Source organism: Canis lupus, chromosome 20, assembly GCF_003254725.2.
Source record: "Canis lupus dingo isolate Sandy chromosome 20, ASM325472v2, whole genome shotgun sequence".
NCBI classification, from domain to species: Eukaryota; Metazoa; Chordata; class Mammalia; order Carnivora; family Canidae; genus Canis; species Canis lupus.
In genome coordinates this window covers 859,532-873,385 of record NC_064262.1, presented here as the reverse complement: position 1 = coordinate 873,385, position 13,854 = coordinate 859,532, and the positions used below count along the sequence as shown (strand labels likewise).

The 13,854-nt window shown below is 45.8% G+C and overlaps 1 protein-coding gene across 2 annotated transcripts in view; it reads left to right on the top strand.

The window, feature by feature from the left end:
• UROC1 (urocanate hydratase 1) overlaps positions 1–3,299 on the top strand; it is a 40,978-nt gene extending 37,679 nt beyond the window's left edge. For both annotated transcript variants that reach the window (XM_025447852.3, XM_025447856.3), the window contains exons 19-20: positions 467–566; positions 1,609–3,299. In XM_025447852.3, coding sequence (XP_025303637.2) covers positions 467–566; positions 1,609–1,749 — 241 coding nt within the window. In that variant the 3' untranslated portion in view covers positions 1,750–3,299. The remainder of the gene's footprint in view (positions 1–466; positions 567–1,608) is intronic.
• The last annotated feature ends 10,555 nt before the right edge of the window (positions 3,300–13,854 follow it).

Below are 13,854 nucleotides of genomic sequence, written 5' to 3'. Positions count from 1 at the left end.
CCTTCAAATCAAGTTATCAGGACCCCAAAATACACCTAAAGCAAGCTGAAAGAAGAGGTAAAGAAAATAAAGAGAGTAAAGAGAAATCTGGGAGGATGACAGTTGAATTGAGCTGCACAAGAGCCCCCCCCCCCCCCCCCCGCACCGAGGAAGCGTATCTTTATGGGATGCACTCAGAACCGCAGAGAAGGTCACCTATGGGAGGGGACATGGTAGAGGGTCCTGATGGTGAGTGTGGAGTGGATGGGGTAAAGCATGGAGGGGCAAGTGGGGAGTGCAGAGCCCAGTGAGTCCTGCATCCCCAGGCTGGGAGAGGGCCAACGGCTTCCTGGGCTGGAGGGGCCAGCCACACCGCCCTCCTGAGCCAATGCTTCCAATGGGTTTCCAAAATGTGTGTGCACTGCTGTGTGCTCCAGGCAGGGGGCAAGCCTGGAGAGTGACCTGGAAATGTCTCTGCCTCTTGCAGGGGGGAGGTGATCAATGGAGGATTTGGCCTTGTGTTGGACGGGACCCAGGAGGCTGAGCAGAAGGCCAAAATGATGCTCAGCTGGGATGTCTCCAATGGAGTAAGTCACACCCAGGCCTTTCCACTGGCCTTCGCTGCAGACCTGAGAGAGACTCTGCTTCCTTCTTGCCCAGAAAACAGTCCCACTGCTCCTGCTTACTGTTGTCTCCTCTCCAGCTGCTGCTGGATCTCTCCCTGCATTTTTGGGGGCTGTTGCTGGCTCTCTTTTGTGTCTTCCTGCCTCTGACCCTACTCCTCCAGGGCAGCTTCTGTCTGCATGGGGAGGGGGGCTTCTTTCCCAGTGAGAAGATGCTGATGCTGATGCTGAGCTCCTCCTTTTAAAGTGCTTTCTTTCTAGCCTCTCTGAAGTCAGTCAGGTCAGAGTGGGCAGCTCTGCAAGGCCAGGCAGCTGTCACCCTCTCTGGAGTGCACATGTGCGTGTGTCCCCGTGGGGGCCCACTCCTGCCTATGACCACTTCACAGGCCACGAGAAGGGGTGGGGGGCAGTGGTAATGGGGGGATGTGTGCTGGCAGATGGGAGGGTAAGGAGAGGGGTTCTGCATGCAGGAGCCCACACAGCTGGATGTTCGGTCAGGGGGTGAGCATAAGAGAGAGGGTAAGAGGTCCCTGGAGGGGCTAACTCCACAGGGGCGCCCAGCAAGGGGGTAGTCTTCACCCCAAGGGCTGCAAACCAGTGAGGGGAAGGAGGGAGAGGCAAGCATGGCAGCAGGGAGGCCGGGGAAGCCCTGAGGAAGGAGGTGGAGAGAAGGGGAGGACTGGAGAGAGATTCTAAGGCGGAGCTGAGATGGAGGCGGATTCCCTAAGGATGGTTCCCAGACACCTGGCCTGGGGCCCTGGCAAGGAGGCCAGGTCTTTCTTGGACATGGAGTAGGCTGGGTCAAGGGATGGCCGGTCTCAGATGGGAGAGGCGGCTACATAAGCGGTCCAGCCAGGAGAGGGGGGTCTGAGCTGGGGGGCGGGGAGATGCCAGGGCCCCACGCAGCACAAGGAGGGTCCCTGAAGCCAATGAGGGCAGGGACTTGCAGCCCAGCAGCAGGGTGTTCAGACTGACCCCTGCCGGCCCTCTCCCCACCCTGCCACAGGTGGCTCGGCGCTGTTGGGCTGGGAACCAGAAGGCCTACGAGATCATCCGCCAGACGATGCAGGATGATGAGGGCCTGGTGGTGACCCTCCCGCATGAGGTGGCAGATGAGCGTGTGCTCTCACAGGCCCTGCGGCCCTGAGATCCTTGGATCCCTTGTCCCCCCTTCATCCCTATCCCCACCTCACAGCCACACCGCACCTGTCACTATACACCCTGGTCTCCTGGCTTCATGGTTTCACACATGAGCCCTCATCTGGCCTCACAACACCCTGGAGGGTGTGCCGCTACCATGGGCATTTTATTTTACAAACGAGCCAGCAGAGACCAGAAGAGATGGGACCGTTTGTCTGTGACCTCTGGGAACCCTGGAGGGGCAGCGAAAGTCTTATCCAGGCCCAAATCCTCCAGCCCACCACAGAGTTGACTCCAGGATCTTCTGGGGCGGGGGGGGTGCATGCCCCAAATACTGGGCATCAATCAAGTCCCTTCAAAGCCCCTGCCATTCCTTCTCCCACCAGGGGAGCAGGGTTTCCTTTGGCCTGGTTTTTATCAACCACTCTGCCTCCTGTCTGCCTTCCAACCACACATACAGTTGCTTTTCGGTCTGCTGGCCTGTCTAGCTGTCACGTTCTTTCTGGACCTTGGTGCCTCCAGCTGTGAACCCAAGGAACATGGCTAAGCCCTGGGCTCAGAGTGCCCAGGGAGGAAGACAGGGATTAGGAAATAAAGGATTAGGAAAGAAAGGAAAGAAGCCATGGAAGGTTCATGGGCAGGGTGGCCATGGATGGGGGTGGGGCTCTGCACTATAGACTCCATGGTACTTTGTGGGGGCGGGGTGGGGGGAGGAGAGAGGAGGGGCACCCCCATGGCTGGCACAGCAAGAAGCTCAAGAAAATGCAGCTCAGTCCCTTCAGAGGGAGTGCCTTCCGGACTCTGCTTGGGACCAGGTGTCCTGCAGGAGTCCTACTGGGCCTGAGGCTGCGTTCTCGCACCCCTCCCTCAGATCCCTGACTCTGGTACTGGCTGGATCCATAGCCCAGTCTCAGATGCAAAGCCCCCAAGCTAAGGGAATTATGTGGTCATGCTTTTCCAGACCTTCCTTTTGGTAGACACCCTTCCCTTTTTAAGGATTCCCCTACTTTTAGGGCTTGACTTCTGGTTGCCTAATGTCCTAATCCTCTGGGGTGCTGCAGGCTTTGGGTGTGAGAGGCTTCCCCCCTGTGACCACCTAGCCCCTTGAGCTGAGACCAAGGCAGGAGAAGGATACAAGGTAGCAGTGGGTGGGGGTGTGAGAGAGTGGGGAGAAAGATCCCCAAAGAGAGCGCTACCCTCTGATGCCAGAGGAGCGTACCCTGGAGTGAGCTCACACAGTGGGACCCAGGCCAATCAGAACAAGCCCCTTTGGGGAGGGGACTTTTAGCTCCTCCCTCCAATCCAGGCAACCATGGCATCACCCTGCGATCTTAAGGGACCAGGCCTGGGAGATGGGGTTAGGAGGGGGCAGGGGCTGGGGGACTGCTTCCCTGTCCTTAGCAACCAGTGAGACATCCCCTTTCCTTTTTTTAAATCGAGGTATCGTTGACACACAATCTTACATTAGTTTCAGGCATACAACACAGTGATTGGACAAGACTTCCCCTTTCCTTTGTAATTAATTAGGCTTTAGAAATAAAAAGCCAAGACTCAAAACTTTGATTTATTAGTTTATGTTAATTTATTTAATGGAAAAGGATTATACGGGCCAAATGTTGCTTTCTGGAGTCCAGTGTGTGGGTGTGTTTCTTTTATAAAATAAGAATTTCTCTGACAAATACCCACCATTTGCTTCAACGTGGATGGAACTGGAGGGTATTATGCTGAGTGAAATAAGTCAATCGGAGAAGGACAAACAGTGTATGTTCTCATTCATTTGGGGAATATAAATAATAGTAAAGGGAATATAAGGGAAGGGAGAAGAAATGTGTGGGAAATATCAGAAAGGGAGACAGAACATAAAGACTCCTGAATCTGGGAAACGAACTAAGGGTGATGGAAGGGGAGGAGGGAGGGGGGTGGGGGTGAATGGGTGACTGGCACTGAGGGGGGCACTTGACGGGATGAGCACTGGGTGTTATTCTGTATGTATGTTGGCAAATTGAACACCAATAAAAAATAAATTTATTATTTAAAAAAAATAAAAATAAAAATTTCTCCTAAACTAGTAGGTGGATGTGGGGGCCTGGCAATCCTTAGCTTTTTCCTAATCCTGCCTGCCAGGACCTTGGAGATCATGGCCTCTCTGAACCTCAGTTTTCTTTTTTTTAAAAGATGTTATTTATTCATTCAAGAGAGTCACAGAGAGAGGCAGAGACACAGGCAGAGGGAGAAGCAGGCTCGCTCTGGGAAGCCTGATGCGGGACTCGATCCCAGGACCTGATCACGACCTGAGCCAAAGGCGACACTTAACCGCTGAGCCACCCAGGTGCCCCCAAACCTCAGTTTTCTATGCTATATAACAGAGTGTAACACTTGCATCTCAGCAAAGGACTGTGGTTCTGCTTTATTCTTACCCAGGTTATAAAAAGCAGCCAAGTGAAGGGATGAATCTCCTGCCCCTCTTCTCCTCCCTTCCCACCCCACCTACTGATGTTGAGGCCTGCTCCCTCCCCTGTAAACATCCAGAGCCAAGCAGGGAGTCAGATTGAGTGGCCCTACCACATGTGCGGGCTGTCCAGGCCAGGAGACAACCCCCCCACCCCCGCCCCATGACCTCACTGTGCAAAGCAGGGCACCTTTGACTACACATCTCCCTTTCATTAATTACGGGCATTAACTCAGCCCCTGGAGCTCACTGACAAATGACCACCTTAACAGAGAATTGAGAAAGAGATTGGGGGATGGGTGTCTAAGGAGCCATGCCCCCCCCCCCCCCCACACCTGCAAAGAGGAGACCAATCTAGCTGGGGTCTGTGTCTTCAACCACTCCGCACTGTTTATGTCCTCCCTAGTGGCCACTTTCTTGTGTCCCGATTTTGTCTGGGCAGTAGTATATGCATTAAAACATAGTTGATTTTCAAAGCTGCTTTGTGATTAGGAGTGACCACTGGCCCTGTCCTGGTCATGAGATGAGGCTGGAAGTCTCAGGACTTCTGAGAAAGCGGATATTCTTTAACAAAAGTGGGCAGGTGAGGCTGGATTGCTTTTTGCCCTAGGTCCTTCCCTCTGCCAGAACCTTGGGTGTGCTGCCTGGAAGCAAAGCAAGCTTGCTGTGACCACAAGGGCCACAGAAGCACATGGAGGATGCCCATGGGAAGGCAGAGCTGCCCTGCCTCTGGGCAGCGTATGGAGCTGCTGTACCAGCCTCGCTGGCTCCACTCCAGACTCTGTCATCCTCACCTGTTAAAGCCATCCCAGGAGGGCTTCTGTCATATGCAGCAAGCTCAGTACTAAATCTCTACATTGACTGTCAACAAGTCTCCATGAAAGCACCCTGGGACATGTATCTGTGTGAACATTCCCTGTTCCTATGGAGAAACAAAGAGGATATGTTCAACGTTAAGACCAGGACAATCTTTCTTTTCCCATCCAGCACCTTCCCTTAAGGACAGCCAGGCAGGGCTCAATGGCCAGCTTCAGGCCATGGCTCAGGTGGCGGCCAGCCATGTGCATGGGCCTCAGACCCCCTCTTGGTTCCATTCCAAGCCATGCCAGCAAGTAGGCAGCTGCCCTGGGTCACAGCCTGCTGCCACCTGCCAGAAGGGACAACTGACATCCAGAATGGGGCCATCACGGGGCTCAGCAGGGAGTTGGGCAGCCTTGGTGTCTGTGGAATGAATGGAGCAGTATGGCCCTTTTGGTCATGTCTCAGGCAGACACAGGAACTGGATGTTTTAAAGGGCTTCTGTGTCCAGTTCAGTCTTTTTTTTTTTTTTTTTTTTTTTTTTAAGAAAGCAGAGATGTGTAGTCTACAGTGAGATGTTTTCATCAAAATGATTAAAATAGAAACCAGTTGGCCATGATGGGCACAGGCTTCAGTTGCCCTAAAAATTCAAGATTGTGAATGTAGTCACGGCCTCTCCCTGGGTAGTCCCTGGGAACTCCCTGGGAATCAGATGACTTCCTTCCTGGCTAGCACAAGCCAGTTCAGGAGTGCTCAGCTGAATGATGAGCTCTCTTGCCCCAGGCTTTCCAGTAGCTTCCTCCAAGGAGCATGTGGGGTGGGGGGTGCAGATTTGAGTTGCCCTCTTTAAATATGTTTGGCTTTGTCACCAAATTTTACAAGTTGGAAGATTTCATTTAAATATCAAGATTTTCAGTTTCCTTAAAGAAACCAAGAGATCAGGTGACTGTGCCCTCACCACCTCTGTGTCAGCAATCAGCTGGAGGCTCCTTGGGGCTGGGCTTGTTTTTTCCAGTTTGCCACAGCCCCTACCAGTCCTTTCTGCCCGCCAATGGTGAAGCCAAGTGTGCTTGTTGTTCCTTCTTGGGCTTGAGATGCTGGTTTCTTACACTGCTTCCCACTGTGCGTCACCAGCAGGGTCTCTGCTGGGATGTCAGTCTCTGTGTTTTATCATTCTCAATGAACAGAACCAATAGAAGATGTATCTGTACATATATGTGTGTGTGTGTGTATATATATATATATATATATATATAGAGAGAGAGAGAGAGAGAGAGAGAGAGAGAGAATGCTATAGATGTCTACATATAGATGTTGTTGCTGTATATATTATGGCAGGCTCATGGATCCCTAAGTTAGAGGCCTGGAAAAGCCAGAGGCATAATTCAGTTCAAGTCTGAAGACCTGAGAACCAGGCTCACAGTGGTGTAAATCCCCATTCCAGAGCAGGAAAAGATAAAATGAGGTGTCCCAGCTCAGTGAGCTATGAAACAGGGAACTCCTATTCCTCTGCCTTTGGTCTTTTTAGACCTCAACAGATTGAGATCTCAAGAGATTGCAGATGCCCACCTACTTGCAGAAGAGCCATCCATTTAAATGGGAATCCTGTCTGGAATCACCCTCAGAAACACACCCAGAAACAATGTTTAAAATGGCCCACTGAAATTGATGGGTAAAGTTAACCATCACGGAAATCCCCAATGGAGGTATTTTGATTTATAATAAAAAGTATATATTTGGTCTTCATCCCCATTTCTGGCACAGAGCTCCAAAAACCCTTGGAATTTCCTAACTTAACTGGCAAGAGTGATCAAGGTGTTTTGATATTCATAACAAACTTCTTTCAAGTACATCTGAGTTTATTGTTAATGAGATGACTTTTGGATAATACCTAAGGATGAGGACTGGTTGCCAGCAGAACCAAGGAGTGATGGGAGGGTTGGAACTTCCAGTCCTATATCTTGACCTCTGGAGAGGGAAGAGGAGCTAGAGGTTGAACCAATCATCAATGGTCAATGGTTTGATCAATCATGCCTGAGTACTGAAGTCTTCATAAGAACCCAAAAAGGACAGGGCTAGGAGAGCTTCTGGGTTGGGGAACACCTGGAAAATTGGGGAGAATGACATGCTGAGAGGGCATGGAAGCTCTGAGCCCCTTCCCCGTACCTTGCCCTATGCATCTCTTCTCCCTAGTGTTCCCGAGTTCTGTCCTTTTATAATAAACTGGTAAGCTGGGTAAAACGTCTCTCTGATCTCTGCAAGCCGCTCTAGCATAGGAATCAAAGCCAAGGAAGGGGTCATGGGAACCTCCAATCTATCGCTGGTCAATCAGAAGCAACCTGGACTTGCAACTGGTGTGTGTGTGGGCGGCAGGCGGGTATAGTCTTGGAGGATTGAGCTCATAACCTAGGCAATCTGGTGCTATCTGCAGGTAGATAGTCAGAATTGGGCTAATTGGTTGGTGTTGACGCAGGCTGGCCAGGTCTGAGGACCCACAGGACAGCCAAGAAGATCCTTGGCTTTGTGCAGTATAGAAATCAAATGCACTGAGAGGAAGTGAGAGCAGAGTTTATTGCAGACAGAGAGAGAGCACATATAGACAGAACATCTGGGAGACTTGGAAAGGAAAATGACTGAATCTCAACTTTGCTTAGAGTCTGTGGTTTTTACTGAGGATTGTGGTTCAGTGCTGATGTCTTCTTGGGCATCCAGGAATACAGACAAATGTTTAGGTGTCCTCCATAAGTCACTTACGCCCTGGAGCCAGGGGTCTTGGTGAGTCAGTGGTCTTGGAAAGTATTTATGACACCACCGGCCACTCCTTAGATACTGCCTTATTGTGCTGGAAGCCTCCAAAGAAACCATTAATTCCTTGACCTTTACAAGGAGGACACACATATCTGTTCCATGAGGCATGTGTAAGCCTGAGGAACAGGTCCTAGCAAGAATGGAAGCAGGAAAAGAGTCCAAAAACAAAAAACAAAAAAAAACCAAACAGTTTTTACTGGGTCCCTTTAGTTTCCCTGTCTCAGTGGTGTTGGAAAAAACATACACTTTGGAACTCCCAACTGCAGTCCATCCCTACTCCTGCCCGAACTTGTGATGCCCTGCACATGGACATTGGCAATTCAAAGGCCACAGGGATGCCATCAGAGTGCTCAAAGTGGACTTCAGCATCCTTGGTTTTGACCTCAATCTGTACTTTGTAATTCATTAAATTCTTCTTTTCAGTTTGTCTCTTAATTCAAGCAAAAGACCCTTGTGGGAAAGCATCCCCTAGTGGGAATGAAACTGCCCCCTGAAGCAGTAAGGACCACCCTGAGCCAGCAAGACCCTGCCCAGGATAAAACCTTCACTGCCCACCTGCACACACCTATCCACATTTTCCTGCTATAAACCAGGAACTATTTTCGGCACTTTGGAGACAGTCTTTGGGACACTAGTCTGCTGTCTTCCCGATGGTGGCCTTGCTAAACTAATTCCTTTCTTGTTTCGCCACTGCTCATTTCTCTGTCTTTGGGTTTTGACAGCTTGAGTGGCCGAACTTGGTCTGTTTTGGGACCCCTGGAACTAGGTATTCTTGTAACCTTGTGCCCCACTAAAGTGTGGGGCACCCAGGAACATCTGGGCCGGTGAGATTTTTCCCCAAATGCAAACAAATGTGACAAGCACCTGTATGTCAGCTGGTCTGCCCCAAACCAGAGTCTGTCTCTAGCTGCCCCAAACCACTTCCTATACACAAATGCTTGCAGGGTTCCTCTCTCTGATGGAGACACTACCGAACAGCCCAGCATATGAGTTCGCACATCTCCTCCTCACTATAAGCCCTATTATTTGCAGTGATGGAGTACCTCTGGCAGTAGGAAGGGTGAAATGAGTCCTTGCCAAATGCTTAGGCTGATTTCACCCATTTAAAAAAGTTGTGAAAAATATCAGAAGTATCTTTAAAAAAAAAAAAAAGATTTATTTGAGAGAGAGAGTGAGAGAGTGAGCAAGAGTGGGTGGGAGAAGGGGCAGAGGGAGGAGAAGCAGACTCCCTGATGAGCAGGGAGCCTGACCCTGGGCTCTATCCCAGGACCCTGAGGTCATGACCTAAGCAGAAGGCAGGTGCTTAACCCACCGAGCCACACCCCAGCACCCCTAGAAGTATCTTTTAAAAGCTGAAAAATTGAAAAGATGCAACTCATCCATAGTCCCACCAAAATTTCTTTTATTGTGATAAAATTTACCATTTTAACCACTTCTAAGAGTGCAGTTCAGTGGCGTTAAGTACACTCAGATTGTGCACCCATCTCCACAATACATGTTCAGGACTTTTTCACCTTCCCAAATGGAAAAACTCCATATCTATTAAGCCCTAACTCACCCTCCGTCCATCCCAACCCCTGTAAGCACCATCCTACTGTCTGTCTCTATGAATTTGATAACTCTAGGGACCTCACATAAATGGAATCATACAGGGTTTATCCTTTTTATGATTGGTTTATTTCATATAGCACAATGTCCTCAAGCTTCATCTATGTTATCACACGTGTCAGGATTTCCTTCCTTTTGAGGACTAAATAATAGTACATTGTAACCATAAACCACCATGTTCTGTTTAGCTATTTATCCATCAATGCAGACTTGGATTGATTCTACCTTTTGGCTACTATGAATAATATTGCTATGTACATGGCTGTATGAATACCTGAGTCTCTGCTTTCAGTTCTTTTCAGTATTTACCCAGGAATGGAATTGCTGGATCACATGGTAATTCTATGTTGAGTTTTTGAAGAACCACATACTGTTTCCCATAGTGGAAAAAAATTATTTAATTATAAAAATTACTTTAAAAACACTCATGATCTTAAGAATTCTATAGTTACCAAATATCTCTCATGAACAAAGAAAAAGTCTCAACAAAATATTAGCAAACTGAATCCAACAATACATTAAAAGAATCATTCACCAGAATCAAGTGGGATGTATTCCTGAGATGCAAGGGTAGTTCAGGATTTGCAAATCAATCAACATGATACAACACATGAATAAAAGAAAGGATAAAAACCATGTGATCATTTCAATAAATGCAGAGAATTCACTTGATAAAGTACAATGTCTACTTATGATGAAAACCTTTAACCTTTCCCTCTAGAGGGAACATACCTCAACATATGAAAAACATCATAGTCAATGGGGAAAAACAAAGAGCTTTTCCCCTAAGGTCTGGAACAAGACCAGGATGTCTACTCTCACCACTTTTATTCAACATAGTCCTGGAAGTTCTAGCCACAGCATTGAGAAATAAAAGGTATCCAAATTAGTAAGGAAGAAGTAAAACTGTCACTATTTATAGATGAAAGGATACTATATGTAGAAAACCTGAAGGATTTCTAGAAAAGCTATTAGAACTGATAAATGGATTCAGTAAAGTTGCAGGATACAAAGTCAGTATACAGAAATCCATTGCATTTCTATACACTAATGACTAAGTAGCAGAAAGAGAAATTAAGACAACAATCCCATTTACAATTGCACCAAAAATAATGAAATACCTAGAAATAAGTTTAACCAAGGAAGAGAAAGACCTGTATTCTGAAAACTATAAATATTGATGAAACAAACTGAAGATGGTACAAAGAAATGGAAAGAATTCCATGCTCATGGATTGGGAGGATAAATATTTTTTAAATATCTATATTACCCAGAGCAATCTACAGATTTAATGCAATCGCTATCAAAATTTTGAAGAGCATTTTTCACAGAACTAGAACAAATGATCCTAAAATTTGTATAGAACCACAAAAAAAAAAAATCCCAAATAGCCAAAGCAAAATTGAAAAAGAACAAAACTGGAGGTATCACAATCCCAAATTTCAAGATACACTACAAAGCTGTAGTCATCAAACAGTATGATACTAGCACTAAAATAGATACGTAGCTCAATGGAACAGACTAGAGAACCCGGAAAGACACCCATGATTATATGGTCAATTAACTTTGACAAAGGAGGCAAGAATATCCAATGGGAAAAGGACAGTCTCTTCAACAAATGGTGTTGGGAAAACTGAACAACTACAAGCAAAAGAATGAAGCTGGACCACTTTCTTCACCATACACAAAAATAAATTCAAAATGGATGAAAGACTTAAATATTAGACCTGAAACCATAAAAATCCTAGAAGAGAATATAGACAGTAATTTCTCTGACACCGACCATAGCAACATTTTTCTAGATATGTCTCCTGAGACAAGGGGAACAAAAGCAAAATTAAACTATTGGGACTACATCAAAATAAAAAGCTTCTGCACAGCCAAGGAATCAATCAACAAAACTAAATGGCAATCTATGGAATGGGAGAAAGTATTTGCAAATGACATATCTAATAAAGGGTTCATATCCACAGTATATAAAGAACTTATATAGCTCAACGCCCAAAAAACCCCAAATAATCCAATTTAAAAATGGGCAGAAGATGTGAACAGACATTTCTCCAAAGAAGACATACAGATGGTTAACAGACACATGAAAAGATGCTCACCACCAATCTTTGTCATGGAAATGCAAATCAAAACTACAATAAAATATCACCTCACAACTGTCAGAATGGCTAAAATCAGCAACACAAGAAACAGCAAGTGTTGGCGAGGATGTGGAGAAAGGGGAACCCTCTCACCCTGTTGGTGGGAATCCAAACCAGTATAGCCACTGTGGAAAACAGTATGGAGGTTCCTCAAAAAGTTAAAAATAGAACTACCCTATGATCCAGTAATCGGACTACTGAGTATTTACCCAAATAATACAAAAACACTAATCTAAGGGGATATATGCATTCCTATGTTTATAGCAGCATTATTTACAATAATCAAGTTAAGGAAGCAGCCCAAATATTCATCGACAGTCGAATGGATAAAGAAGATACCACACACACACACACACACACACACACACACAAAACGAAATATTACTTGGCCATAAAAAAAAAATGACATCTTGCCATTTGCAATGACATGGGTGGAATTAGAGGGTATTATACTAAGTAAGCCAGAGAAAGATAAATACCATATGATTTCACTCATGTGGAATTTAAGAAACAGAAAAAAGAGATGAACAAGAGACTGGACTCTTAAATACAGAGAACAAATTAGTGGTTATGAGAGGGAAGGGATGGGTGAAATAGGTGAAAGCAATTAAGAGTACACTTATTTTGATGAGCACTGAGTAATGTTTAGAATTGTTGAATCACTCACTATATTGTGCACTGGAAACTAATATAATACTGTATGTTAATTACACTGGAATTAAAATAAAGCAACAAAAACAAAAACAAATCCCACTCATGATCTAAAACAAAAGCAGGGATCCCTGGGTGGCACAGCGGTTTAGCGCCTGCCTTTGGCCCAGGGCGCGATCCTGGAGACCCGGGATCGAGTCCCACATTGGGCTCCCGGTGCATGGAGCCTGCTTCTCCCTCTGCCTGTGTCTCTGCCTCTCTCTCTCTCTGTGACTATCATGAATAAATAAATAAAAATTAAAAAAATAAAACAAAAGCAAATAGGGGATGCCTGGGTGGCTCAGTGGTTGAGCGTCTGCCTTCAGCTCAGGGTGTGGTCCTGGAGTTCCAGCATCGAGTCCCACATTGGGCTCCCTGCATGCAGCCTGCTTTTCTTCCTCTGCCTCTCTCTGTGTGTCTCTTGTGAATAAACAAAAATCTTAAAAAAAAAAAGCAAATAGTGCCAACAGAAAAGAAGTATTAAGTGAAGGTGCTTTTCCCCACCTCACTTTAGAAGTAGTCACAAGTACTAGCAGTGCCTTGTGTATATTTGTAGAAACTTTCTATGGATATGCAAGCATGTGAACATAGGTATAGTTTTCTCTCCTTATACAAATGGGATCCTTCTAAACAATGTTTGACAATGATTTTTCCCAACAATACATTTTTAGCAGAGTCAATCAGAACATAATCAGAACTATTTTAAAGTGTACAAGTCAGTGGTTTTTAGTATATTCAACTGTCTTACATACCCATCACCATTGTCTGATTCCAGGGCATTTCCATCATGCCAAAAAGAAACACTATAGTGCATTGCCATGATTTCCAGTTTCCCCTCCCTTTCTGTCCCCTGGAAACTACTAATCTACTTTCTGGCTCTATGGATTTACGTTTTCTGGGCATACCAATGGAAGCCTATAGTACATAGTGTTTTGTGTCTGGCTTTTTCCCCTTTGCATGTTTTAAAGGTTCACTCCTGTTGTAGCCTGTATCAGTACTTCATTCCTATTTATGGCTGAATAATATTCCATTGTGTGCATTCCGTCTACCCATTTGTCTGTTGATGGACACTTGGTTGTTTCCACTTTCTATTATGCAGCATTACGAATAATGCCACTATGACCATTCACAAACAAGTTGTTGTGTGAATGTCTTTTCATTCCTCTTGGGTATATGCCTAGGAGTGGAATTGCTGGGTCACATGAAAATTCTATATTTAACTTTTTGAGGAACTGCCAAGCTTCCTTGCACACTGGCTTCATGTTTTAAACTTCCAGCAGAAATGTATGAGAGTTCCAACTTTTCATTTTCACACTCCTCTTTCATTAAAAAAAAAAATTGTTCTTACAGGATAAGGAATGTCATCTCCTTGTGGTTTTGATATGCATTTCCCTAATGAGTAATGCTGTTGAGCATCTTCTCATGTACTTATTGGCCCTTTGTACATGTCTATTTGAATAGACATTTGAGAGATGTCTATTCAAATCCTTTGTTTTTAAATTGGGTGGTCTTTTTGCTGTTGAATCATGGGTTTTTAAAAATATACTCTATGCAGTAGTTGCTTATCAGATATATGATTTGCGGTTTTCTCCTATTCTGTGGGTTGCTT